Source organism: Drosophila rhopaloa, unplaced genomic scaffold (genome assembly GCF_018152115.1).
Source record: "Drosophila rhopaloa isolate 14029-0021.01 unplaced genomic scaffold, ASM1815211v1 contig_3, whole genome shotgun sequence".
Lineage (NCBI taxonomy): Eukaryota > Metazoa > Arthropoda > Insecta > Diptera > Drosophilidae > Drosophila > Drosophila rhopaloa.
Genome location: NW_025335123.1, coordinates 2275684 through 2301463, shown reverse-complemented (window position 1 = coordinate 2301463; position 25780 = coordinate 2275684). Strand labels below are relative to the sequence as shown.

General features: G+C 38.7%; 2 protein-coding genes across 3 annotated transcripts; one reads left to right on the top strand and one right to left on the bottom strand.

The window, feature by feature from the left end:
* The first annotated feature begins 603 nt into the window (after positions 1-603).
* On the top strand, positions 604-25773 carry LOC108053731. 2 transcript variants are annotated; one of them, XM_044461091.1, is made up of 8 exons: positions 604-1261; positions 13666-13830; positions 15830-16349; positions 16890-17100; positions 17632-18473; positions 19830-20031; positions 21447-22533; positions 25294-25773. In XM_044461091.1, the coding sequence occupies exons 1-8, from the start codon at positions 1229-1231 to the stop codon at positions 25471-25473; spliced, it is 3240 nt and encodes a 1079-aa protein (XP_044317026.1). In that variant the 5' UTR covers positions 604-1228; the 3' UTR covers positions 25474-25773. The 2 variants fall into 2 exon arrangements, with proteins under 2 accessions (XP_044317026.1, XP_044317025.1); XM_044461090.1 differs by having other exon boundaries at positions 17629-18473.
* On the bottom strand, positions 22561-24241 carry LOC123037979. Its single transcript, XM_044461093.1, has 2 exons — positions 23999-24241; positions 22561-23600 (listed from the first exon to the last, which is right to left on the bottom strand). Exons 1-2 carry the CDS (start codon positions 24096-24098, stop codon positions 23059-23061), a joined length of 642 nt encoding a protein of 213 aa, XP_044317028.1. The 5' UTR covers positions 24099-24241; the 3' UTR covers positions 22561-23058.
* Positions 25774-25780: the final 7 nt, after the last annotated feature.

The following is a 25780-nucleotide window of genomic DNA, read 5'->3' as shown; positions in this document are numbered from 1 at the left end:
CTCATTTGAAATAGAGTCGTTTTTTTGTTATCAGCAGCTTGCTTATCAGTTAGCAAAGGTGATGCCTACATAAAAAATACCTACATCTGGCCAGGATCTTTGCCGCTAAATTCGTATTAATCTGCGCATAAATTACCGGCTTAATAGTGACGCGTCGTTCTCCCGCGCCCCAATCGCTACACAGAAAGAAATAAATGTATATTAAAGGATTATTATTTTTTATTGCTTAACTTTTAATTCTAAAGAAAAAACCTAGCTTTTCAAATTGTTATGTTAACGACATTTTCGACCATTTACATTTGATATCCAAAACATAAAACCTATTAGACTGAACATATATCAAAATTCTTTGGGAAAGAGTAGAATTTAAACCAGAGGCAATAATTCAGATAAACCTCGACTTAACACTTTGAAAATTAAATAAAAATGTGAATATATTTTTGGCATGCCCGATTGAGATCAACTTGTATTGAGCTACTGTTTCCTTTCGGTGTAAAAGTAAAAAATATGAGGCCTCAGAAGACTGAAAACTGGTTGCGACAACTTTCGTTGCGGCCGCCGAAGAAGTCGCCCCGTTTCGGCCAAGTTAGTTGGCGTTTTAGCTCCGCTCGAGACGGTCGTGGAACGGCTCAGACCCATATGGTGTATAGCATACGGCATATAGCGTATAGCAAATAGCATATAGCATATAGCAAATTCGAAAGAAAGGTGCGCATGCGCATGGAAAGCGGGAAAAGCAAGAAAAGCGGCAAAAGCGAGTGGTGTGTTCTGCAAGACGGAGCGTGAAGTGCGGCATTGTTTGCATTTTATTATTTGTATTTTGTTTTGTTTGTATTGTGTTTGGCTAAATGCGGATAAACATGCGGAAAACCTAATCCGCCAAATCGTAACAATAAGCGACGTCAACTGGCTATCGATTACCGAGTGGTGTGACACTTTTCCGCGGCGCAACAGCAAAACAGGTTGCCATTATTGCCAGCACCCAGGGCGCATTGGCTCGCCCGGTTCACCTGCTCGCCAGTTCACCTGGATACCCACACTCGGATCCCGATACCGATCCCGATCCCGATCCCGATTCCCGGATCACCTGGTGGTCGGTCATGCTGCCTTGCCGTTTCGCATAAAGAAAGCGAGCGAGGCGAAAGGCTGAAAGGTTCCGAGGCGGAAGGCAGTGAACCGATCCAGGTCCAGGTCCCGATCCCGATCCCAATCCCGATCCAGACCCAGGATGTCGGACATCTACTACTGCAGCAACAGCCAGGTGAGCGATTCTAGTTCAAATCAATTACCACTCGCGGCAGTGGCCAGGAAATGCGGCTAATTCCAGCGGGCAGTAGTTAAACTTAATCAGAGGTCTGAAAGTACACATTTCTCCACTTTTTAATTGGATTAATAACGAACTTGGAACTTTTCTTTTTTGTGCCCGCAACAGCAGACCAACAGTTCTGCACTTCGTATATATGACTTACATTTTTAAAACATTTTATGATTGAATATTTATTAGTTTTTTAATTTAAAACCAGGCCAGTTAGTTAAACTCAATCAGCAGACCGAAAGTGCTCTTTTCTTCGGCTTTTAATTGGATTATCAATTGAAAATTAAATTTTTTATTATAACAGAAGCAGACTAATTTTATTTAAAAAAAACAGGTTAAGTGCACTTTATTTTAAATGTTGAATGTTTATATGTTATATTTTTATAAATAAAAGAAAGTTCAAGAATCTTTTTAAGCCAAATTGTTTAACCCAGATTAAAATCTGGTGCTAAGTGATTTAATCGTCAATAAAAACAATTACGTTAATTGATTTTTTGGTGCTATGATTTTGTTATTTCAAGAAATACAGATAGCCGACACAAAATCATTTTTCACTTAGGAGAGCGCTCAATTCATTGATCAAAAACAATATTATATTACTTTCCTGCAAGTAAAAACCATTTAGGCCTCTCCCTGCGCCCAGGGGCCAAATCCAAGTGCATTGTTTCGACATTTCCCAGACAATAGTTAGATATCTGTGGATTCCTGGGGCCATTTACCATGGCTGGGCCATGCCTTTGAAGTGGCTTTCAAAATTCCACAAAATGCGATTTGGCTGCGATCGTTGGGATTCTTAAAAGGGCAACAATCTCTGGTCATTTCGGTTCAGTTTTCTTCGGTTTATTTTTGGTCGCCTAAACTTGGCTTAAACGGCTTTCCAATCGCTGTCATAATTGGAAATCGTTGAGCAGCCATAATTAATGAAACAAAAGTAAAAGCGTCGTTGAAAACAGTAACTGTTTGGTTTTTGTCGTGCTGCGGATTGCATAATGCTGCACTAGTCGGTGATATCGGTAACCTGCTAACGATTTCCAATCAGTAACGGCATCTCATCCAATATGTAGCTCTATATATAGCTCGATATGGGCACAGTGTCCACTGAAAGTTAACGCCCTGTTATGTTACACTTCACTTTGCTTTAATTATACCGGCAATTAATATCGCAATAATTATAGGGCTAGTTATCATTTATCATTTTGTGGAGTAAGCTAAGTATATTAATTAAGTATATTCCCTAGAAATAAAACTCACTTCTTTGACACACTTTTTTTGCATTCATTAATCTGAAAAGAAGTAATAATTAATGTTATTTGAATTGGAAAAACGCACCGATAAATTAATATCATATTGTAAACATATTGTAATAAACAAATTAACAAGAGAATGGAGTGTTTCTCAATTAAATGGATTTAAGTTTTTTTTAACTTATATAGATCCGAATTTATGTTTTAAGTATAAACTTTTATTTTTAGAAATGGGATAAATGCTATGTTTGTTGTCAACAAAAACTATTATGTTATGATATATATTATTTATGTTTAACGACGCTAAATGTTTTATTTGCTTTCGATGTATGTACATATGTGCTAGAAGTCACTGTACTTGCAATTTGACCCACTGCTTAGCCATACTGTTAAATTTATGGAAATTACATAGCCACGCCCACTGTTCGGGGAAGAGGGCGGCAGCATCCCCACACACAGTCACAGTCACACACACACACATACAATGGAAAGAGAGCAGCGACTTCAGCTGCGTTTAAGTGAAAGTGCGTCCCGTTATAAGCCAATTTTGACTTAGTAACTTACTTTTGCCGCTCGCTGTTGTTGTTATTAAAGTTGTTGGATTTTGCCTCGGGCGCTTGTCTGTAAAAATCTGGCCCGCCTTACCAAAAGAAATCAAAAGTTTTGCCACACATGAACAAAATATATATGATCATCTTGAATCTTAGATTATAAGATCAATATTTAATGCTAAATGGTGTTAATTCTATAGGTACATATTTAATACAAATGATTTTTATCCATAAAAGTAAACAATTCCAATTACTTTTTAAAAAACAAAATTATCTTATAAATCTAAAATATTATATAATTATGTATGTATATTTGATTTCTTTATATTCAAATAGTTGGCCAAATTTTGATTTATTTTATCTTTAGATATACTTTTTTTTTGTTATCAAATTGCTTTGGGAAAATCCTAGTTTTTTTCAGTGCAGGGTGCGTTGCTGTCTTCTTCGTCATCGCTAATCTCCAGTCTTGAGTCTTCTCTCTTCGGCGATTTTAATTTGCAGCTGTTTTCATGCAAAAATTTCGGTTTCTGTGCTTTTCTTTATTATTATTTCCCTCTTGTATTTCTCTGTATTTCTCCCAGCCATCAACAACTGTTTTTAGTGGCGTGTATAAATTTGTTTGTGAAATGAGTCGTTGAATACTTTTTGCCGCTGTTTCTCTTTCTTTTGTTGTCTTAGCTGATGAGAATTTTCCAAAAACAAAATATGTCCCCCTTAACAATAATTGTGAGAGATTAATGACAAAACGACTTTTTTATGCTCTTAGTATAAAATATTTGAATATTTGTTCATAGGGAATTTAAGTTAAAGTACATTAGTTTCAATAAATTAGTTTTTATTAGTCGAGTATTTATGATGTGTTAAATATTTGCTAAGCAAATATTTTTCAAAAAGTTTTTATATTTGATAGACTTTTTAAAAAATCCTTGTTCTTATGGATAGTCTTAGGTTTTCATATTCTACGGATTATTAATATTTGAAAATATCTAAACGCAAACTATACACATTTTCGTTAAATGTTTTAAGAAGCTCATGGGCACAATTTCAGCAAATTGTCTCCGCTAAAAGTTGGGTTCTAATGGGTTCGCGAAGTGAACCAAGGCCATGGAGTACGAAAAAAAGGCATTTGAAAGACATTTGTTAAGGGTATTATTTACCATATTTGTACCAAGGCTTTCGGCTTGACCAAAGTTTTCCTCGCTTGTTAGTTGTATATTATTGTTAGTTGATAGTTGTTGGTTGTTAGTTGTTAGTTGTTGCAGGGCGTGTGTGTTCCATAGGGCCCAACTATTTGTTGTTGTTGTAATTGTTGGTGTTGGCCGCCAAAGGCAAACAACGACTATTGAGCAATTTAGAGTTTATGCTGTGATTGTTGTGGGTTCGTTTCGTTTTCTTTTCTTAAGTCCGCCCGCTGTAATTTAAGCTCCGATATCTAGGAGTACGTACGTATGCATAAATACAGCAGCGGGCGAAACAATAGCACTCTTAAAGCGAAAAAGCTGATAAGTGAGGGGAAATTCCATACGAAAGATCTGCATAATCACTCCTGTTAATTGAAACTAAGTGGTTTTTGGTCTTACTTAATATTGTGTAGGTTGTTTATAATTAATTCAAATATGTTTTGGATTTATTATTAAGTTTATGTTGATAAACGATTTTTTTGCTTGCTATTTTATATTTTTAAATATGTATACGAATTTGTTTTGATGTTTAACAGTATTAAAACTTCGCCATTTCCATATACATATGTATTTGTATTTTTATCCGAGTACAAATTATTTATTTATCAATATGCTGAATGGAAATGGAAGGAAACTATCTAACTATCTACCATGAATCGGCATTATTTTGTTTACTTAAGTGAATGTATTGTTTTACTGAAAGCCACTATATTGCTGGCCCCAGCTGTGCGTCGCCATGTGTGTGCGGTTTGGCATTCCAATAAGTCCATGGGTCTAGTCTGGGTCTGGAGTTGGGGCTTATGCGCCAAAAAGTGATTGCAGCGACAACAACAAACTCGTTTGGCTTAGAAACAAACGCAACAACTTTCAGTTGTCTGCTGACTTTGCTTTGCGGCTATTTTTTCTATGTTTTTCTATGCTTATCTGACTTGTGGGGCCCCATTATTGTCTTAGCTATTTTCGGTTTTCGTTAGCGATTTTTTCCCTCACTCTCTTCTTTACTATACCCTTGCAGAGGGTATTATAGTTTTGGTCAGCAGTTGTAATTATAAAGAATGACTTTTTTGTGCAACTGAGAACCTAAACTTTCAATTTCAGGTTGATTTGACAAAATTTAGTTTTTAACCGACTTTCGTATTTTTCATAAAGATACAACCTTTCAGCTGTGAATGCCACTTGATTGGAAATTATAAAACGAATTCAACGAGGTATGACATTCCAATATTCGAACACTATTTCCCAGGGTTTTGATTTAAATCAAGATGTTTTTTTTCTGGATTTTGGACTAAATATTTTTCGTAAGAGGTATGCGAAAAAATTGAAAATCGATTGAAAAATGTATATCAAATTGAACATAGTACTAAATTCCAACAATTGACTTGAAACTTGAGTTTGTCTCTACAAAAAAATGGTGTAAGGACTTTCGATGATTTTGTAGAGGGTATTATAGTGTTGGTGAGAAGTTTGTAGAGGAAACATTTTCGACCGTATAAAGCACATAATTAGCTTCTTGATTAGCAACTAGGCGAGTTAATATTATTTTATATTTTGCAAAATCACCAGCGACACCAGAAATCGATGACACCATAGAAGCTAAATAAACAAAAGGAACTTAAGCGTTGAATGTTGTTTCAAAAATCGGTATTCCTAAATTTATCCAATAAATTTCTTAAAAGCTTGCAATAATTTTTTTGTTTTAAAGTTTTTTATTGCATTTTTAATTTTTTTGTTTTAAAGTTTTTTATTGCATTTTTAATTTTGAGTTATAAATGATCATGAAAGAATAATTATATTTTTGTTATGATCCAAAATAAGTGGGGCTTAAAATTAATTTATTATTAATGCAGTATTAGTACATGAAAAAGGAAGATTTTGTAGACAGATACGAGATTTTTGGATTTCACTTACGCCATGCAAAAGCCACCAAAAATGAAGAGAAATTTAATATTTTTCTAAAGATTTGACTATTAGCCGTTTTCGTCTGTCTTCAAGCTAGGTTTTTCACTGGCTGTCACATTTTCAGTCATGTGCAACAGGTTCACCTCACCGAAGAAAATCCAACAGCAACAAAAAGCCAGCAGCAACAATATGAACTAAAATGTTGTTGCCATTTGGCCAAATGCCACAACACAGCAACCACTTTGTCTTGGAATAGAAATAAGCTTTAACCCCCTAGATGCCAACTACTCAACTCGATGTACTAACAAGCCTCTTTTCGTGAACTATGATGAATTGGTTGATCATTAATGTACACAAATATATGTATGTTCTTGTAGATATAAGTAAACTATTTTATTTATTATTAAAGAATATTTTAGATTTTTGTAAATACTATTTACGGCAATGAAAAAACTTATTCTCTGATTGATAATATTATAGTATAATTCAGTAATTAACTGCAGTGGTGGGTTAAGCTGAGCTTGATTTTTCTGCTGGCTTGAGCACAATCAAATATTTTCTGAATCGACCTTTTGACAGAGCAAAGTAGAGAATCATTAAAGCAGTAAAGCGGCTAAGCAGCGGAAAAAAACGCACTGAAAAAAAATGTATTCTGATTTTCATTTAACATGTTATACGACGCTTATTCGTTTTATTAATACCCAATTTGATAACTCTTAATATAACCTAATTTAAAACCATTTATTTTTGTACGCTTTCAGTAAATTTTTTAAATTAAACAATAAACTTTTTATAGAGGAATTTATCAATTGACTCGTTGTCCATTTTTTGGTAGGCTTATTTTTTTAACACTATGTTTTGGTCAGTAAATCCATTTTTTATAATTTCTGTCTATTCTGTCTGCATACACATTGTTACAAAAACATTTTTCAAAACGATTTCTCATTGAATCAACCTCACACATTTGATCACATAATTTGTAAGTGCAAGAGAGAGAAGAGAACTTTCTCCCACTGCTTGCATCTTTCGTCAAATGTCATTGAGATAAATTAGAAGCAAAAGGGAAGGAGGAAGAGGGAGGGAGCGGGAGAGCAAACAAAACAAAACAAACAATGACAAAAGCCACAAAAGAAGAGTCTGCGCTCTCAGAAGAAAGTAGCACAAATCTTCAACCTCTCTTCTCCTCCTTTCTCCCCTCTTCTTCCATGGACACTTATAAGCGGTGATTTATAAGAATTTCTGCATGATTCGTTTTCAATTTATACTCTGTAATTAAACTAGTATAAAATTGGCATAAAAGCGCACTGCTTGTAGCCTTGAACCAGTGACGTCAGCGGCGTGGGCAGAAATGTATTTAATTTTTCGTTTTTTTCAAAGGCGTGTTTTTTCGATTTTTATTCGCTTTGTTTTCTTTTTAGCTGTTTACCTTTTGTGGCATTTTCCTGCTGCAGTTGGCCGGCCAAAATAGTTGCAAAATTTCAATTAAATATGCTAATCTCAGCGGAAATTAACTTTTTTTTTGGGAAATTATGGGAATGTCAACGTTTTTGATTTTGAATTACGCGAATAACAATTTAAAATTGCCTTGAGCAAACAAATTAATCGTGGAAGTTTGACAAATGTGGTAATCTTTGCAAAAACTTTTTCTGATTTCTGAAGCGTTTTTATTGTTAAAGTTATTTCAACGTTGATAAATAAATAATGGGATATAAACTTAAAAATATTTTTTTATATTTTCTAAGTCTGAAAATTCCAATAATTAAATTTATTTATATAAATTTAACCGCAACTACATACACAATTGGATGTAATTAAAGAGACTTCAGTTCATCAACCCGTTTTTGTCTCATTTTTTTTTCTTTTTATTTATTTATTATGTATTTATGCTAATTTGTAAACTTAGCTTTAAAATCTTCTTTGGTTCCCACATAATCGCAGCCGTGGAAAAAACAATCCTATTCCCATTCCTATTTTGGCCCGAAGAATCGCATTCTGAATAGGCAATTCTTCAACCTAGAAGGGAGTTAAAGAGAAGAGCAGGAGGGGGATATGTGCGGAGAAAGAGAGGGCGAAAGGTGCGGCGGGCAGAGGAAATAAATGAATAAATGGCCAAGAAAGCGCCCAGCGGCATTCCAATGATCGATTTTTTGTTGTTTAAACTGAGAACTTTCTACTTCATTTGGAATTCACAACAAAGCCGTGGATCCAACTTAAATGCTGTCATGGTACACTTCAAAAAAATATAAGTTAATTAATAAATAGAATTTTTAAACTTCGAAATTGTGAATAATTTTATTTGCAACTATGATAATAATATTACAGCTTAACTTTTTTTTTTAATGAAATTACGAATTTTATGATATGTATGTACATTAAATGTGCAATACATGTTTATATATTTGCAAATGTTTTTGTAAAAGTCGTCTTTCCTAAATACTCCAAGAAAATCATTTGGGATCAACGAAAGCCCTGAGATTAAATCTAAAAGTATTTAAACATTTTTTCCGTGTGTATTCCCTTGCTGGATTGCATTTTGATTTGCAATAATTGGTGTGGCTTGCTAGTTGTGCTCGTAGGCCGACGAGTTTTCGTGTGAGTCATTCCGACTTCACCCACTTTAACTGCGAAGAGGCACACACCCAGAAAAAGAAGGCAACCCAGTTTCCGAGTGGCCAGAAAATCGGAGAATCGGTCTCAGTCACGTCGTCGTCACCGATTGTTGGCATTAGCCCAGCTAAACCAAACCCATCTATCAGGCAACGCCATCTACGCGTAGTCTGTCCCGATCCAATCCGATCCGATCCGATCCGAAAGATAATCCACCACGCACGTACTTAGGCGGTTAAGGAGAAAAGGAGACGGAGAGAATGTCTGAAGAAAAAATATTATAAGCGAACAAAAAATAATGAAAAATTTAACTTCTTTAAGGTAAAAGGCCTATTTAAAAAATTACAACCTTTTAATCCGAGTAAAATATGTATTTGTTTTATAATTTATTGTATTTAACAGACAATTTGTTAAGTTTTGTAAATACCAACTCTTTTAAAAAGCAAGATTTTTAAAATGTTCCCCAAACGGTATAATATTTAATCATTTAATATTTATTGCATTTTACAGACAATTTGTTCATTTTTGTAAATACCAACTCTTTACATAATCAAGGTTTTTAAAATGTTCTCCAAACAGTCAACAAACTAATCCCTAGAAACTTATTTATGTCTGTTAAATTACGTATATTTTATATCTTTTTAATATAAATCAATGGTTTCTTTTTAACGTTTCTCAGGACTTTTTTTAGTTTGGGTACTTGACTAGAGCGTTCTATTTCGCTATTTTTTCCAGTGCATGCCGGAGAGAGTGGGAGCGCGACAGTTGCAGTGGCAATTGCTCCTTGAGGGGGTCAAAGCTGTTCGTTTTTATCTTACGGTTGAAGTCGCCTTGTCGTCGGATTTGTTTTTGTTTTGTTCCCCACTCGGGAGGAGGAGGAGGAGGAGGAGGAGGGAGGAGGAGGAGGAGGAGGAGGAGGAGGAGGAGGAGGAGGAGGAGGAGGAGGAGGAGGAGGAGGAGGAGGAGGAGGAGGAGGAGGAGGAGGAGGAGGAGGAGGAGGAGGAGGAGGAGGAGGAGGAGGAGGAGGAGGAGGAGGAGGAGGAGGAGGAGGAGGAGGAGGAGGAGGAGGAGGAGGAGGAGGGCTTCCTCCAACCGTTTATTGTTCAGCTGCAGCTTTCCCCCGTTCGTTCGGCGAACGTTCCGTTATTAATTCGTCACGATTGAGTGGCAGCTGCGACTGAGAAAACCGAGAAAACTTGAAGAAAAACGGAGTCTGCGGCGGCTGCTTGAAGGGAAATTAGTGAAAAGCTGTAACAGCTGCCGTTTGTTCCGTTCCCTTCTGTCCGCCCGCCGTGGACCCTCCGTTTCCGCTCCATTCCCGCTCCGTTCCCCCTGCGATCACTGTCCATTCCGCTGTGTTTCCACTTTGGCCGCACGTGTCCCCACTTCTCGGTGCAACAATGCACTCGACACCCTGTGAAATGTGATATTTGAGAGCGAGTTTCGGTGTTCCTAACTCAGGGAACTCGACTTGTGGCCGAGAGATCGGTCTGAAAGTTGACCAGGAGACTTCCCACAGCATGCCGCTTATTCATATGTTGGCATGGTTCCTAACTCTGGTAACTTGGCTGTCCCATGGTCTAACGATGTGAAATGGAACCCTCGGACTTATTACCTACAACTGATCCATCTGTCTTAGGTTTCGTGATTATTGCATAAATGCAGGCATACTCTTGTAGTAACTTGACCCAGAGTCGCTGTAATTATGTTGCAGTAGTCACAATTGCGAAACTAACTCTGGAAATGTCGTAAACTAGATTTACGAATTTGTCTTTTGAGCGTATATCAATGATTTTAAGGGAGTTTCTTAACTTTCATAACCTAAGATTATTATTATAATTAAAGAAGTTAGCCCTTAAAGTTAATCTATCGACTTGTGTCAATTTCCAAGTCAATTATTATAAAGATTACCTAGCATAAAAACAAGATACAGTGGGAACCAGGGACAAAGAGGGCGATTTTGTGCCCCAACTTTTTATATAGGGCTGCCATTGTAACCGCACTTTATTAGCCCAATTTGTAGGATCGGATTCATGGCTCCATAAAGCATTGTTTCTGCATAAGGACGGGTACGAGTATGGGTGAGAGATGTTGCACATGGCTGTTTCCCCTTGTAGCCTTTTAATTGTTCTGTGGAAACTCTTACTCGCAACATGGGTTCATAATAATGCGAATAATAATGCACAGAGGCCAGATGTTTGGGAGCCACGTTTCGTTTTCGCTTTTCTTTCACACGGCGACTAATTAGGAAAACTCGGGTGGGGAGGGGAGGGGGGTGTCTTGGTCTGGGAGCCAAGAGGCGATGTCGACTGGGATTCGCTCAAACATGTTTGCCGAAACGTGTTTGCATTGGCAGAAGCAGCAACAAAAACACTTTCATTTCCAGCTGCATCGCCTTGGCTTTGAAAATTTTTACAAAAACAGCGGATCGAAAACAAAAAAAAAACCAACATTGTATTTTCGACTGCAATTGGCACGAAAAAATTCGCTTTCGCTTTGTGCAAGCCAAACCAAAACCGAACGATTCAAAAATGCGAAGCTTCTTCGCTTTTTCTCGAATGACACTTGTCAATGTGGAAATGGAAATGGGAAAACGAGTTCGTGGCCTCAGTCTTTTGAACTCTGCCACACATCGAAAGCCTAAGCCTCCCAAGAGTCCCCAACTTTAGACTGGTTGACCTTATGGTCTTCGCAGCGAAGCGAAGAAAGTTGCAGCGAGATTTTTGGAATTTGGTATTCGGTTTTGTTTGAAAAGGAAAGCGGCCGCACTGATGACCGAGTTCAACACAGGAGCCCTTGTCATGCGATGTTATTGATTGGGCGATATTTAAATAAATACATATATACAAGCGGTTTTGGTCTTTGTTTTACGGTGTAGAAAAGATAAGCATTTTAAACTGATAATAGAGGTCAGCTACCGCAAAAACAAAGTTAATTCAAAGCCGTTTCTTCTTTTTATTTTGAAAGACAGTTCAAAGGTTTATACGATCGTTGGTAAATCAGCAATAGAAACCAAAGGTACAGAATAATTTAAGTGCCCAACATTCTTCTTTTTTGTAAAATAAGTATAAATTCTAACAGTTGGCTGCTACTCAAAAGTGTATTTTTAAATTAACTTCTACTCTTGTTGTTGCAATCACTCATCGGAGACAAATTTGTATACCCTATTAAAATTGTTCCCTTTTTCGATTATACCTTACCTTTTCCCCTAGAATATCATTTCTTTGCAAAAACTTTCATTTCTTTAAATTGTCTACATCCACTATTTTCCAAAACCACTTTGACGTAACACCTTGATTCCATCACGTGTATTATAAGTAGGGTTTTGGAAGTCCACATACCAAATGACATACTCGGAACCACCCGCAAATCTCGGTTACCAGAGAACAGTGACCGAAATAGGCAGCAAACAATGGGAGCAAAGTCACAAGCAAGCCAGCGAATAATCAAAAATATGTAAATATGCTAAACGAAATGAAATAAATAAACAATAAGCAGCGAAAAACCAACAACGAAACTTTCTTTTCTTGACATTGGGCCTCTTGCATTATGGTTGGTCTTTCGTTGAATAAAAAAAAAAACTGGAGCGAGCTTTACTCATTTTTCGAGCCATGTTTAAATGGCCCAGAGGGCGGTGAACGGAGATTTTTGGGAGGGGTTACTGTGGGCAGGGGGGTACAGGGGGTACAGGTAGACCGTGCTAAATTCGTAGTCGCACAATTAGCACCTGTCCGGTTGGTTAGTTGGTTAGTTTCGGGCGTCCGGCGCATGTCGTCTCCATTACCAGGTCTGTAACAATGGATTTATTTTTTCGCCACTCGCTGGCCGACTGATCGCGGTACAGTGAACACTCGACGGAGGGGAAAACCTTTCTACTTCAATTACATGGTTAAACTGGGCCATTACGATTGTGACATTTTTTTAATTACATCATTTGACATGTCGTAATATGGGAAATGGTTTTTTAATAACTTTGTGCCGGTATTGATATATCTTTTAATTACCTAACCATCTTAAACCGAATGAGTTTGCAATGAATACTTTCACAATTTTAAATCGGGCCTTAAGTATATTTATCATCTATCTTATAATTTATTATTTAATTATTATTTACTGTTAATCAAAAATCCATTTTAAAGAGTTTTTACTCTTTCAACATTACAAAGTAATAATATCTGTATGACTACTGTTTTTTGTGTGACTTTGTTTTTTTGTTTTATTGCGCTGCTAAATAAGATAACTATTTTTGCCGTGGGGTATTGTATTAAAACTGGACCAAAATGTTTCTTTTGTGTTTGGGCGATATATTACTGCTCAAAATGGTAAATAAATCTTGATAAATAAGCTATCCCTAACTAAGTAAATAATGTTTTCTGTATATAGATTTCGATGCAATTTGTCTGTTAATCTTTTCTTTTAATAGAATTGGTTAGAAACAGGTTATCAGAACTTACAAAATATGAAAGAATTTGTCCGGTTGAATCTGGAAGTTGCTAGAAAATGCTTCTTTGTTTCATTAATTACCACCTTACTGGTTTTGTATTTATTTTGGATAAATTGGTTAAGCTTTTTAAGAAATATTAACAAAATAACATTTGTCTGAAGGGTATTTAATATTACAAACTATTATTGCAATAATAAAAAAGAGATAAAGAAGTAAAAGTGTTTTGGCATTAAGATGTACATATATACTGAAAACAATATACGATTGTATTTTTGTATAGTTTTCTGTTCATTGGTAACTTATTTATATGATTATCAAAATATAATAATAAAGCTTATATTAAAATTTTGTATTAAAATTATTTGAGTAGTTGGTTTAAAGTGATTTTTTATTTATCTGCCCTTTTTTCGCACTTTTTTTGCAGATGAAAAAATCGCGCGACGCGGATAAATCATCCGCCCCGTTGGCCGTCATCAATACTAATGCAAATGCGGTCAATATGGCGGCCGCTGATAAGAAGAACAACAACAACAACTGCAGCAATCGCAACAAAGACAAGAGCATGCAAACGAACGGTAAAAATTGGAAGGTAAGCGTAATTAGATATGAGGTAATTAAGGAAATTAAGAAAAAGCGCAAAGCAAGCGAAATTGGTGGGCGGTGGAAATGCAAGGAAAATGCGAAGTGAGAAATGTGAGAAGTGCGAAATAAAATGAGGTAACTGCAAAAATCTTGGGGCACGTGCGTCAAGCACATTACCGTTATGCGGCAGACTGACTTTTGCCACACAATTGCTAACTTTGATGCTCTAACTTTAACCCCATGACGACCTAAGTGACACACACAGCTAAGGTCAAGATAGTAGTGAAGGGTAAAAACCAACCATTTATTTATAGTATACATTAGATATGTAGTAAAAGACTCTGAAAGTTAAATTAAGGCACTTGTTGGTTCTTAACAAATATGAAAATAAAAGAATAGTTTTCCCTTCCACTAGATGAACCTAAAATTAGCATTTTCACATAATTATTTCTATATTTTATATATTTTTTTATTTCATAAGATGTCACAGGAAATCAAAACAAATAAGCGATAATGTCGAAATACAAGAGTTGTATAAACCATAGCTTTAATAAGAGTTTAAAATAACTTAAGCAATATTTTTTTGAACTGTGGAATTACCATACGTTGTTAGGAAACTGAAATTATATTTCTTTTGCTTTTACCTCAATTCAAGAAGATGAAAACTACACGGAATTAGTAAAAATACGATTGGGAAATGGGGCGGTAGAGTGTTAAAGTGCGTAAAAGTGTTAAGAGTGGAATCGGCCGGTGAAAAGTGTTGACCGATGCCAAATTACGAAACGAGGAAGCCATTTGAGTTTAATTACTCGTGTTCACTGGACTTTATTTTGCATTGTTATTGTTTTTGTTGTTGTTGTTGTTGTTGCTGGTGAGTTGGCTGTGGCAGCATCACATCAAATCACATCACATCACATGGAATCACGCAGCCGACGAGGAAAACTGAAACTGGGCCGACTGCTGACCCGTTTTGTCTTGGCCCCAAGAAAAGTGGTGGCAACAGCAGTGGTTTTTTCCTCTTACCTTAGTTGCGCTTTAATTGTTTTTCTAAATTGTGCCCGTGTCTGCGCGTTCTGTTTTCTGTTTTAGCCGCTTTCGCAACTGCAACATAAAAGCCAATTCCCCCGTATTATGCCGCTACGTTACGTGCTATTTAAGCCCGACTAAAAATAGAACCAAACTGTTAAAAAGGTGGAGATTATTCAGCCATGTTGCATGTGGTTATTTTGGGAAAATCAAATTAAACCTATCAATTAAAGTTAACGATTATTTTTTATTCATTACTTTTATTAAAACACTTGTCTCTAATTTGTAAAATTGTAAAATATTACAATACTTAAAGGTAATCTATTTTTTGTTTTCATTTAAAGAACTAAATTTTAAATAGTCATAATAATATTTCAACATATATAAATAAAAATAAATTAAAATATATTGCAATGTTGTTAATGTATTTAAATTAGTTTAAGCTATATTCAAATTTAATTTATTTGTTAGTTTATGTACCTAAATTAGTTTAAGCTAAATTCAAATTTAAATTAACCCCTAGTTAGCTGACTTTTTTAAGTTGGCAACGCCGCTCTGTTACGCTTCATTTAGTTGGCAACGCCGGCGCGCAATTTGAATTAATTGCTAAAAATAAGTAATCCTTGAATATCCACAAAATTGAGGCTGAAATGAAATACGAATTTCCTTAATTAATGCAGTTGCTTTCCGCACAAAATCTAAATATTGCATGCTGCATTTGCATGCTGCAGCGGCATTAGGAGCCAGAAAAAAAAAAACAATTTTCAAGTGCGAGTTTTTCGAGTTTTTAATTTTTTTGGAGAGTTTTCTCAGCCACTTCGTTCCGTGATTTGATTTAACGGCATGATTTGGCTGAAAAATAAACAGCATTTAAGGCGCTTAGCTGGTCAGCGACCTTGCTTAATTATTGAGTCCGCCGAAAAGTGCTTGTACTGATGGAACATGTGTGCCTTTCTTCTTTATTTCTCGGTTATTCGCAGGGCATTGTCCAGAGCAATCCCAATCCGAGTGGTGGCGGAGGAGTCGGCGTGGGCACCACCGCTCAACCGCCGAAGGTTTTCCACAACACCCGTTGCACTAGACACCACAAACCGCACCACAGTCACGGCAATGGAGCGGCAGCTTCCGTGGGAGGGGCACTAGGAGGAGTAGGACTAGGACTAGGAGGAGGAGGAGGAGGAGCCACTTCCAATGGACCATCGCTGGAGACCACGCAGCAGCGGGAACGGGATCGGGAGCGGGATCGTGAGCGGGACAGGGAGCGGGAGCGGGACAGGGACAGAGACAGGGAGAGGGAGAGGGAACGGGAGCGGGAACACCACCTCCACATGCACCAGCACAACCACGGCCTGAGGAGAAAGTCCGAATCCGTCCTCTCCACCGACTCGGACATCCGCTTCACCCGCCGGAAACTGGGCGATGGCCAAAAGTGCGGCTGCGCCGTCATCGCCGGATTCCTCATCGCCCTCCTCGTCGCCGGAGTCTTCGTCTATGTGGGATGTAAGTGGCCAGCCAATAAATCAGAATTTTTAAACATACTTACAGGTTTTCATACTTGTATTTCATTTATTGTGGTTTAATATTTCCATCAAAACGAACAAACAGCTATTAATAAAATACCATTCAAGTAATAATAATTTTGGTTAGGATATGATTGCACTTTAAAATTTTAATAGTACTTCCATTTAAAAAGCATAAACTATTATAATGTATTTTTATTATAGTTTATGCTTTGTTTAATTGAAAATCGAAACGTATAATCTTTGTAAAATTTAAAAATGTAAAATTCAACTTCAAGATCTAAAAATTATAATTACAAAATACATTTAACACTTGCTGTCTTTTGTATGTTTGAAAATAAGTAATTTTTATGCGAAGTTTATAATCAATTTTACCTCAGTTAAACTGCTAAAATAAGTTCGCTTCAAAAATTGTATTATTCAAAATGTTAATGCTTAAATTAAATTAGAAAAATCCTTATTTAGCTTGGACAGAGTATTATTTAATGAGCGTTACTAATGGATTGTTTACCCTCCGTAGACACCTATTTCCGGCCGGAACCGCTCCCGGATCGCGTTTTCCGCGGCCGCTTCATGGTGCTGAACGACAAGTGGAACATGGAGCTGGCCAACCAGAACTCGATGAGATTCCAGCACAAGGCCCGCGATTACCGGGAACGGATCAATCTCACCCTGCGTCGATCTGATCTGCGGGAGGCCTACGAGGGCAGCGAGATTCTGGCTCTGGATGGGTGAGTTTAACCGGGAGACTAACAATATCTATTTATCAAGCAGCAAAAACTCTAAAAAGATTAACTGTGTTATGATCCCAACTAAAAAAAAAACAATCAATCTTCATTTCAATTATAGAGCATTTTTTATTTTCACTTTTTGGGTACAGGGAAACCCCATTTCACAGCGACTAAAAAATAACCAACATATTTTTGAGAAGTGTTCTGAAATTTGTAAACTAAATTTAGCATAACCATCCAACAAAATTCTTCCTCTTGAAACAAACAAATTTTTTTTAACTACTTGCTTTTAGTTTTTACAAAAAACTAGTTTACAAATATTACAAACAAATGTATAAATCTTTCTAAAAAAGCAGAGGTCTTTGTTTCGATGATCTTTGATCTAAAAAACTAAACTCTAGTTTATAAATTAAATTAAAATGTATAAATGTTTTGAAACAAACACAGGTCTTAGATTCGATAGTTCATAATTGGTTTCTTTGCCTTTTACCTCGATTATAATTGACTCAATTCCATTCCAATCCGCAGCAGCGAGGACAACAACAACATAATCGTGCACTTCAACATGATCTTCGATCCGTACGCGGGTCTGGTGAGCAGTGGTGACCTGCTGGCCCTGTTCCACGAGGAGATGACCCAGCCGCCGCAGCAGCGTCGCCACTTCGCCAACATGACGGTGGACGTGGCCAGTCTGAGCATCAAGGAGACGACCGGCCTGATCGAGGAGCCCGTGATGTCCAGCTCGCCGCTGGGCGGCCATGATGAGGCCACCGAACCGGTGGTGACCACCACTCCGGCTCCGCCGCGCCGCTGCTCGCCGCTGGAGCTGACCTACTGCCGCCAGGTGGGCTACAACATAACCACCTATCCGAATCTGCTGGGCCACGCCAGCTACGAGCAGCTGGCGGAGGACGTGATCGTCTTCCGGGAGCTGGTCGACGGGGAGTGCCATCGGGAGGCCTACGACTTTGTCTGCCGACTGCTCCAGCCGCCGTGCGACACCCACGGCACCGAATTGCAGCCCACTCCGGGCCAGATCTGCCGCGAGTACTGCGAATCCTTCATGGCTGGATGCGGCAGTCGGCTGCCCCAGCGCTTCCGCCACTTCTTCGACTGCGAACGCTTCCCGGAGTCCACGGGCACCCAGTCCTGCCACCAGAAGCCCCACTGCGTCAGCGACATGCAGTCCAATGTCCAGAGTCCCCGCCTCTGCGACGGCTATGCCGATTGTCCCGATCTCTCCGACGAACGCAGCTGCGCCTTCTGCTCCCCCAACGCCCTCTACTGTGGGCGTGGCCGGGCCTGTGTGCCGCGCAAGGCGCGATGCGATGGGAAAGCGGACTGTCCGGATGGAGCCGATGAGAAGGACTGCCGTGAGTAACTAACTGCAAAAGGGGGGAGGTGCTCAGAAGACTCTGGAGGAAAATTAAAAAAAATATAACCCAAATTTCAAATCAAGATTAAAACGCAAATTTTTAGAGAATAGTCAGTCATTTTAAAGTATGCCACTTTGAAATCGGATGCCTGTAAGAAAAGTTATGGGCTTAGAAGTACAGATTTGGACACTTTTCTGCAAAGCCATTTTTGTAAAAATTGGAAAGGGGTTACATCATAAAAATTACGAAAAGTCGACCCAAAAATGTAAGCCAAGATAAAAACACAGATTTTTAGAGAATAAAACCAAAATCATGTAGAAGTATGTCACCTTAAAATCGGGTCATGCCAATACAGATTTGAAATCATCTAATAACGGTCTGGAACTACAATATGATTGGATACTTTTAAGTCAGCAAGTCCAATAGATAAAATTATATAATATAAATCACTAAAAAAATGCTAAACAAGAAAGGAAAGCTAACTTCGGGCGGAGCCGAAGTTGAAATACCCTTGCAGAATAGTCTGCAAATTATATTCTCCAAAATTATTTATATGATGCATTCTTAATACTCAAAAAAAATCCCAACTTCCTAACTTTAAAAACACCAAAGTTATGGCATTTCCAATCGTTCAGCTATATGGCAGCTATAGAATATAGTCGGATCCTTATGAAATTTGATATGTCGGATTGATTGGGCAAAAATAAAACCCATAGAAAATCCCAACTTCCTAACTTAACAAACAGCAGAGTTATGGCATTTCCGATCAATCAGTTATATGGCAGCTATAGGATATAGTCGGCCGATCCCGGCCGTTCCGACTTATATACTGCGTGCAAAGGAAAGAAGGGTGTGTGCAAAGTTTGAATTCGATATCTTTAAAACTGAGAGACTAGTTCGCGTAGAAACAGACAGACGGACAGACGGACAGACGGACAGACGGACAGACAGACGGACAGACGGACAGACGGACATGGCTATATCAACTCAGGAGGTGATCCTGATCAAGAATATATATACTTTATAGGGTCGGAGATGTCTCCTTCACTGCGTTGCACACTTTTGACCAAAATTATAATACCCTCTGCAAGGGTATAAAAATGTAGTACTTCTGCATACGAAATTAAATAGATCACTACCTTTTTTAAGATTTCTGTGCCAATCTAATATAATCGATATTGACATTTAATCATTTCAAATTCCGTTTAAATTTGTAAGGACATCATTTCCAACCAAAATTTGTCATCATCTGTGCATTCTAACCGAGATTTAACCGAAGAGATTTCTTTGTCCCCTCTGAATATTTATCTCTATTATAAAAACTTCTATTAATAAATTGTTTGTCTTTTTCAGTTTCCATAGCTCCGCTGGCCGCCGATCTGCTGCAGCCGGAGCCCCTGGTTCCGTACCTCGCCCGCTTCCACTCCGCCGGATACGCCGTCTTCTCCGAAAAGGGCGTGGTCGGCAAGCTGTGCGCCGAGGGACTGGAGGGCGATGCCAAGCTGGTGGTGCGCCAGACCGTCTCCGAGTCGCTCTGCAAGTCCCTGGGATACGAGTAAGGATATGGCTAGAACTAGGAATAGTTTCCCCATACAAACTTAGTTATTTCTATTTCGGACAGATATAACTTAACGCTCTGATAATTATTATAATAATACAGTAGAACCCCGGTTATCCGGCCTTCGATTATCCGGCCCTCCGCGTTATCCGAGTTACTGAATGGGGTCGGATAATGCGGACAAATTCGGATTAAACGGAAGGAGTGACCTGCCCTTTATATTCAGCCATGTTTTGTATACCAAGTATTAGACTACGTCAATATATTTCCCATTTTGTATACCTCTACGACTAAACTTGATTTCACTTTTAAAATATGTAGAAAAGAATTGAATTTTTTTAATCCTTTATGTCTTTCGTGCTATCCGAATTTTCGATTATCCGCGGCACCCCTTCTCCACATTACCTCGGATAAACGGGGTTCTACTGTATTGGCATAATTATTTTGTTATTTCTACGCTTCCAAATCTCAACGGAATGGTAAACCAAAACAGCACATCTATAGGTCATAAGTGGCAAATCCGCGTTTATAATAATTTATTATAATTTTAAATTAAATCGAAATTTCCGCCTTAAGGGGTTATCTGGGTCTTGGAGCACGAAAAAAAGCCTATTTTCGTGAATTTTTTTTAAAGATCTTACGACACTTTCACAAATTTCATTTATTGTACATTAATGGTTATGGTTTGACCAACATTGTGTAAAAATTTGAACCAAAAATTTTTAACATTGAGCCGTTGAGGCAGGCTTGAACTTGACCTCATAAAAAATTGTGTCCTTGCGGTAGGCAAAATATCTCCGCCAATTTTTATCTGAAATCAAAAAACCAAAATTATTCCGACAGTGTATGTGTCTCGCTTGTCCTCTACGAGCCATTTTTTTTTTTAAATTAAAAATTGAATGTTTTGTAGCGCTTTTCATAAAAAGTGTCATTTTTTACGTAAATTTTGGCCATATTTTGGCTTATAAAATGAGTTGTAATAAAAAATTAAAAAAATCCCTCCGTTAAGGACAAGAGAATTATGTCTAAAAGAAGTGTGCAAAAGCAGAAGTTGATCGGTGCAATAGTTTTTGAGAAATCGTGACTACCGACTTCAAAAAAGTGGTTTTGAGAAAAACGCGTTTAAAGTGCCGCATCTGCCCGACGCCAGAGCCAGAATTGCCCGTTGTGACGTTCGACGCGCTGGGCTTTAAATTTCTCCCATTCCTACAGTTTTGCTTCGATCGACTTGAAATTTTCAGACAACATTCCTGAAACTTTGTACTATTATATAAAAAAGTTTGAAAAAAATGAATTTTTTGAAGTGTCAAGACCCGGATAACCCCTTAAGAACAATTCCAAGGTTACTCCAGAGTTGACCCTCTGTAAGACCAAAGCCAAGTGCTAATGCTTTGCCTTTCATCCATCCCCAGATCCGTGGAAATCTTCGATGTGCAAAACGACACTGAGCAGTTGAGCGACTACGTGCGTGTCCTGGATCCCCATGCGCCGGAGATCAGCTTCATCCGGACGCACTGCCCCCGGCGGCAGGTGCTCTACGTGGGATGCGGCGAACTGCGGTGTGGCGTCCAGTCGGCGCTCTTCAATGCCAAGCAGCACCTCTCGCTGCCCAAGATGTCGGCTTCCGGGGATTGGCCCTGGCTGGTGGCCCTGTTCCGCGAGGACATCCACGTGTGCGACGGCACACTGATCTCGCAGGACTGGGTCCTCACCACCGAGGGCTGTTTCCAGGGCCAGCCGCGCGCCACCTGGATGGCCATTGTGGGCGCAGTGCGTCTGTCGGCCAAGGCGCCGTGGACACAGCGGCGCCGCATCATCGGGATGATCAAGAGTCCGGTGGAGGGCTCCACGGCGGCGCTGGTGCGCCTGGAGACGCCGGTCAGCTACTCAGACCACGTGCGACCCATCTGCCTGCCGGACGCACTGCAGCGCCGCCTGCTCCGGCAGCCGCCGGCCCAAAGGAGATCCCACGTCCCGGTGGCCGAGCGATTGGAGGGCCAGCAGCTGGTGCAGCGCAGTCGTCTGGCCCAGGAGAACCAGCAGTTCTTCCTCATCCCGTCGCAGGAGCAGCTGGACAGCTCCACGGAGAACCAGGAGGAGGATCAGGATGAGCAGGAGGATCACTTCGGCGCCGAGGCAGCCGCCTCCTACATGCCCAAAGCCGAGGCTCTGCACCAGGAACTGGATGCCTATCCCCTGCCCGACCATGCCCCGCAGGTGAACTACTACGGCGGCGGCGGCTCCTCCTCCTCGGGAGTCACATCGTCGACCTCGACCTCGTCCGCTCGCACCGCAACGAAGGCTCCAGCTTCGGCGTCAGTTCCGGCTGCCCAGGAGCAGATTTGGACGAACTGCAACACCCTCGGCTGGTCCCGACAGCGGGATCACCTGCAGCGCGTCCAGCTGAAGATCGGCGACATGGCGCCCTGCGAGAATGTGTCCATCGCCACCGTGAACTCCATGTGCATGGAGGCCACCTACCAGAAGTACGACTGCACGGTGAGTACAAATTCAAAAATTATTATATATATTTATATATTTCGAAAAAATTTATTAAACTAAAAGATTTATTAAGAGATACATGGCTTCAAAATTAAGAATCTATTTTTTCAGTTAGTTGGTTTTTATAATTTTAATTTGAAAAGTAACTGTTGAAAAATGCAAATTTTAAGACGAAATGAATTGAAAATTAAGGCTGTTTTTATAAAAGATAAATTTGTTTCATATTTGAAATTTTTTAAAAATTAAAGTTAAAAATGTTATTGTGAAGTAAATTTATATATAAAATCTCAAATTATAAACCGCCAATGGGTAGATTAGAAACTAAACTAGCTTTCGTATAGCTTAAGATATTAACAAAAAAGATTTATTTTACATAATATAACATTTGGTTTGGACGATTATTTGGTGCGATAGGTATAGTGTTAGACTTAGGAACAGCGGTTCAACCTTTTGGCTTATAACTACATTTTTGTAATTTTATCGTATACGTACTATAGCTATGTACAATGGGCGGTTAGAGTCTTAAATGCGAATCGAACGCATGACAGGAACGGAGTGGGAAACCACGGAAGTGGCAGCAGTGCGTCTTGTCTTGGCACAGGGCTCCAAGCGTTGGCGCTTCCTTAGAGGCTCCTGCTGCTGGATATCCTCCTCTCGCATTTGAGGAACGGAAATCTCCTCCAGCTGCTGCGACTGTTCCCTGAGGAAGCAATTCTGGCGATGCACGGGAACGGCTCCTTCCCCCGGAAGCGATCCCAGGAAGCAGTTCATTCGATAGACCGGAACCGGCTTATAGTCCAGCACCGGCTCCTCCTTTTCCTTCTCCCCCGCTTTTTGGCCATCGGCCTGATTCTGCTCCACTGGACGCTTTCGCTTGAGGGCTTCGGGCTGAGTAAGACTTCGCCGCATCTGCGACCAGTCGAACTTCAGGTGAAATGTGATCTTTGGGCAGGGAAAAAGGAGCAGGAAATACTCCAGCAAATGCTCCTCGAACACGTAGTTCTTGCCGTTGGTCAGGATCAGGGCGCTCCTTTGCGACTCCGGAATGTCGAATCGGGACATGGCTGGAAAATAATAGTAGATAATATATAAGTTTAGTAATTTTATCGGTTATTTTGGTAGTTTTTCAAAGTTAAAATTTAATTCAATATTAGTTTGAAGATTTAAAATCACGTTCCTTTAATTTTGAGCAGTTATGACTTGTACGATGTAACAATTTATTGAAACTTTTAAGATTACATTTAAAAAGTGATTTGTTTAGGATGAAATAATAACTTTATAAATCATAATGAAGGAATTTCCAATTTTACTGTCAAGAATTTCAAAAGCCACTCTAATTTAATCACTTCATAAATCAGAATTTTTTTCTGTGCACTCAAGATCGGTTTAGAAATTCAAGTAAATTATCTTGGAAGTCACCAACACATTCCAACGATTCTTTTCTTTTTGTTTTTTGACTCACCTTGGGAGATGACGTCCTCGTATGAGTTGGAGGATCCGCAAGTGACCATGCTCGTCTTGCCCTGGAACAGGATCTTCAAGGTGCTCCTGGTATCCGTCATCCTTTGAATTTGTGGATTAAATTGAATCACTTTAATCTTGATCTTGACGCTTTAAATCTCTCTTTGCTCTTCTATCACTATTCGATGTGATGCGCTCGCTTGGAAAGTTGCCGATCGAATGCAATGCAACTGTTGGCGCTTCGTTTTATATGATTGTGTTTTTGTATCCCTTCGACCGTTGTTTCTTCTTCTTTCTCTCCCTTTCCTTTTGTCTGCCTGCAGCTGCATAGTTGTTGTTTTTGCTATCCTAGGTAAACCTTTGCAGGTAACGGGGGTTGTTAGTGTGTTTTCGCTCGTGCTCGCTTAAATGGCAATTGGAGAGAGTAAAAGAGAGAGTAAGAGAGAGAGAGGAAAAATTACTCATTCAATTTGGTTTTGTTTCGACTGCTCTTGTTGTTGTTTTACGTAGAAAACGCGTTTCTGCATGTCGCGTGCGTGTGACGTCACGATCGCCAATTGGGGTGACACGATTTAAGTTCGATGGTGAAATGAAAGAATAGAGTGGACCCTAATTAATGAGAATAATTGTTAGTACATATATGTATCTTAATATGTATGTATGTAGATATAGCCCTCTATCTACACATAATTCGTTTAAAAATATACAAACATTGTTTGTTTTGAGAATTTAAAATTTAATTTTTAAATGCTCAAGTGTTTAAGAGTGAACTAAAGTATTTTTTAAGCACCAATATATTATTATTTTTATTCGTTAAATTATGTGGAATCCTGTTAATAATTTTTTAATGATCAATATAATGTTGTAAATTTATTAATTATTTTTATAAGCTCATTAAATTATTTTTTTATTTAATAAGAAACACTAAGTATTGATATTTGACTGAGTTATACATATAGATTTATTAAATAATTAAAATACATTTTTTTCTTATTTTTTTAAATGATAGCAAGTTTATAGATATTTTTACGCGTTTAGATTTTAAGTAATTCGTATTGATTTTTTAGTAATTATTAATTTTTATCATTCGCTTTCACGGTAATTCATAGATAATGGAAGTTGCATTTTAAGTGCAGTTAATCATTGCATACTTTTAGGACAAAAAAGAAAGGATTTGAAGTACATGCGTACATACATATGTATGTATGTACATACATATCTGTGTTTATTCTATACTTTGTAATTGAATCTCACATTAATGTGCTCCGTCTATTCTTGTAATCCCTCCCCCTTTAGCAAGAGGAGTACTCGGGGGCACCCGTTCAGTGCCTGATTCCCGGCACGAATCAGTGGGCCCTCATTGGCGTCTCCTCCTGGCGGATCGCCTGCGGACCGACGGGCGTGGAACGGCCCAGGATGTACGACAAGATCGCCTCGAATGCCGCCTGGATCCGCGAGACGATCAGCGCGGTGTAGTCCCCGGGGGCGGGGCCACGCCCCCTCAGCATTTGTGTAGAAAACGGAACCGAACTCACTGGGTATTATGTGTGAAGCAACCAATTAAGCATATGTAACTAACCTGCTCTAATGTTACTCGAACCTAACTCTACGCTAACTATTCTTTAAACGTCCTTTTTTTTGCTGTTTTGTGTAATATTTATTAACTATGTTGTAATTGTATGTTAAACATGTCGAAAAGGAAGCAAATTTAGTTGTTAGAATTTACGTTTAGCTGTTTGTAGAAAGATATTGTTGAATAAAATGAAATCGCCTAAATTCCTGA

Excerpts from the sequence above, each read along its gene's own strand:
- LOC108053731 (XM_044461090.1), top strand. The coding sequence starts at position 1,229 with ATGTCGGACATCTACTACTGCAGCAACAGCCAG. Across the intron at positions 17,101-17,628 it reads GAGATTCTGGCTCTGGATGG|CAGCGAGGACAACAACAACA; the intron begins GTGAGTTTAACC and ends TCCAATCCGCAG. Across the intron at positions 18,474-19,829 it reads AGCCGATGAGAAGGACTGCC|TTTCCATAGCTCCGCTGGCC; the intron begins GTGAGTAACTAA and ends TGTCTTTTTCAG.
- LOC123037979 (XM_044461093.1), bottom strand. The coding sequence starts at position 24,098 with ATGACGGATACCAGGAGCACCTTGAAGATCCTGTTCCAGGGCAAGACG. Across the intron at positions 23,601-23,998 it reads CGAGGACGTCATCTCCCAAG|CCATGTCCCGATTCGACATT; the intron begins GTGAGTCAAAAA and ends ATTATTTTCCAG.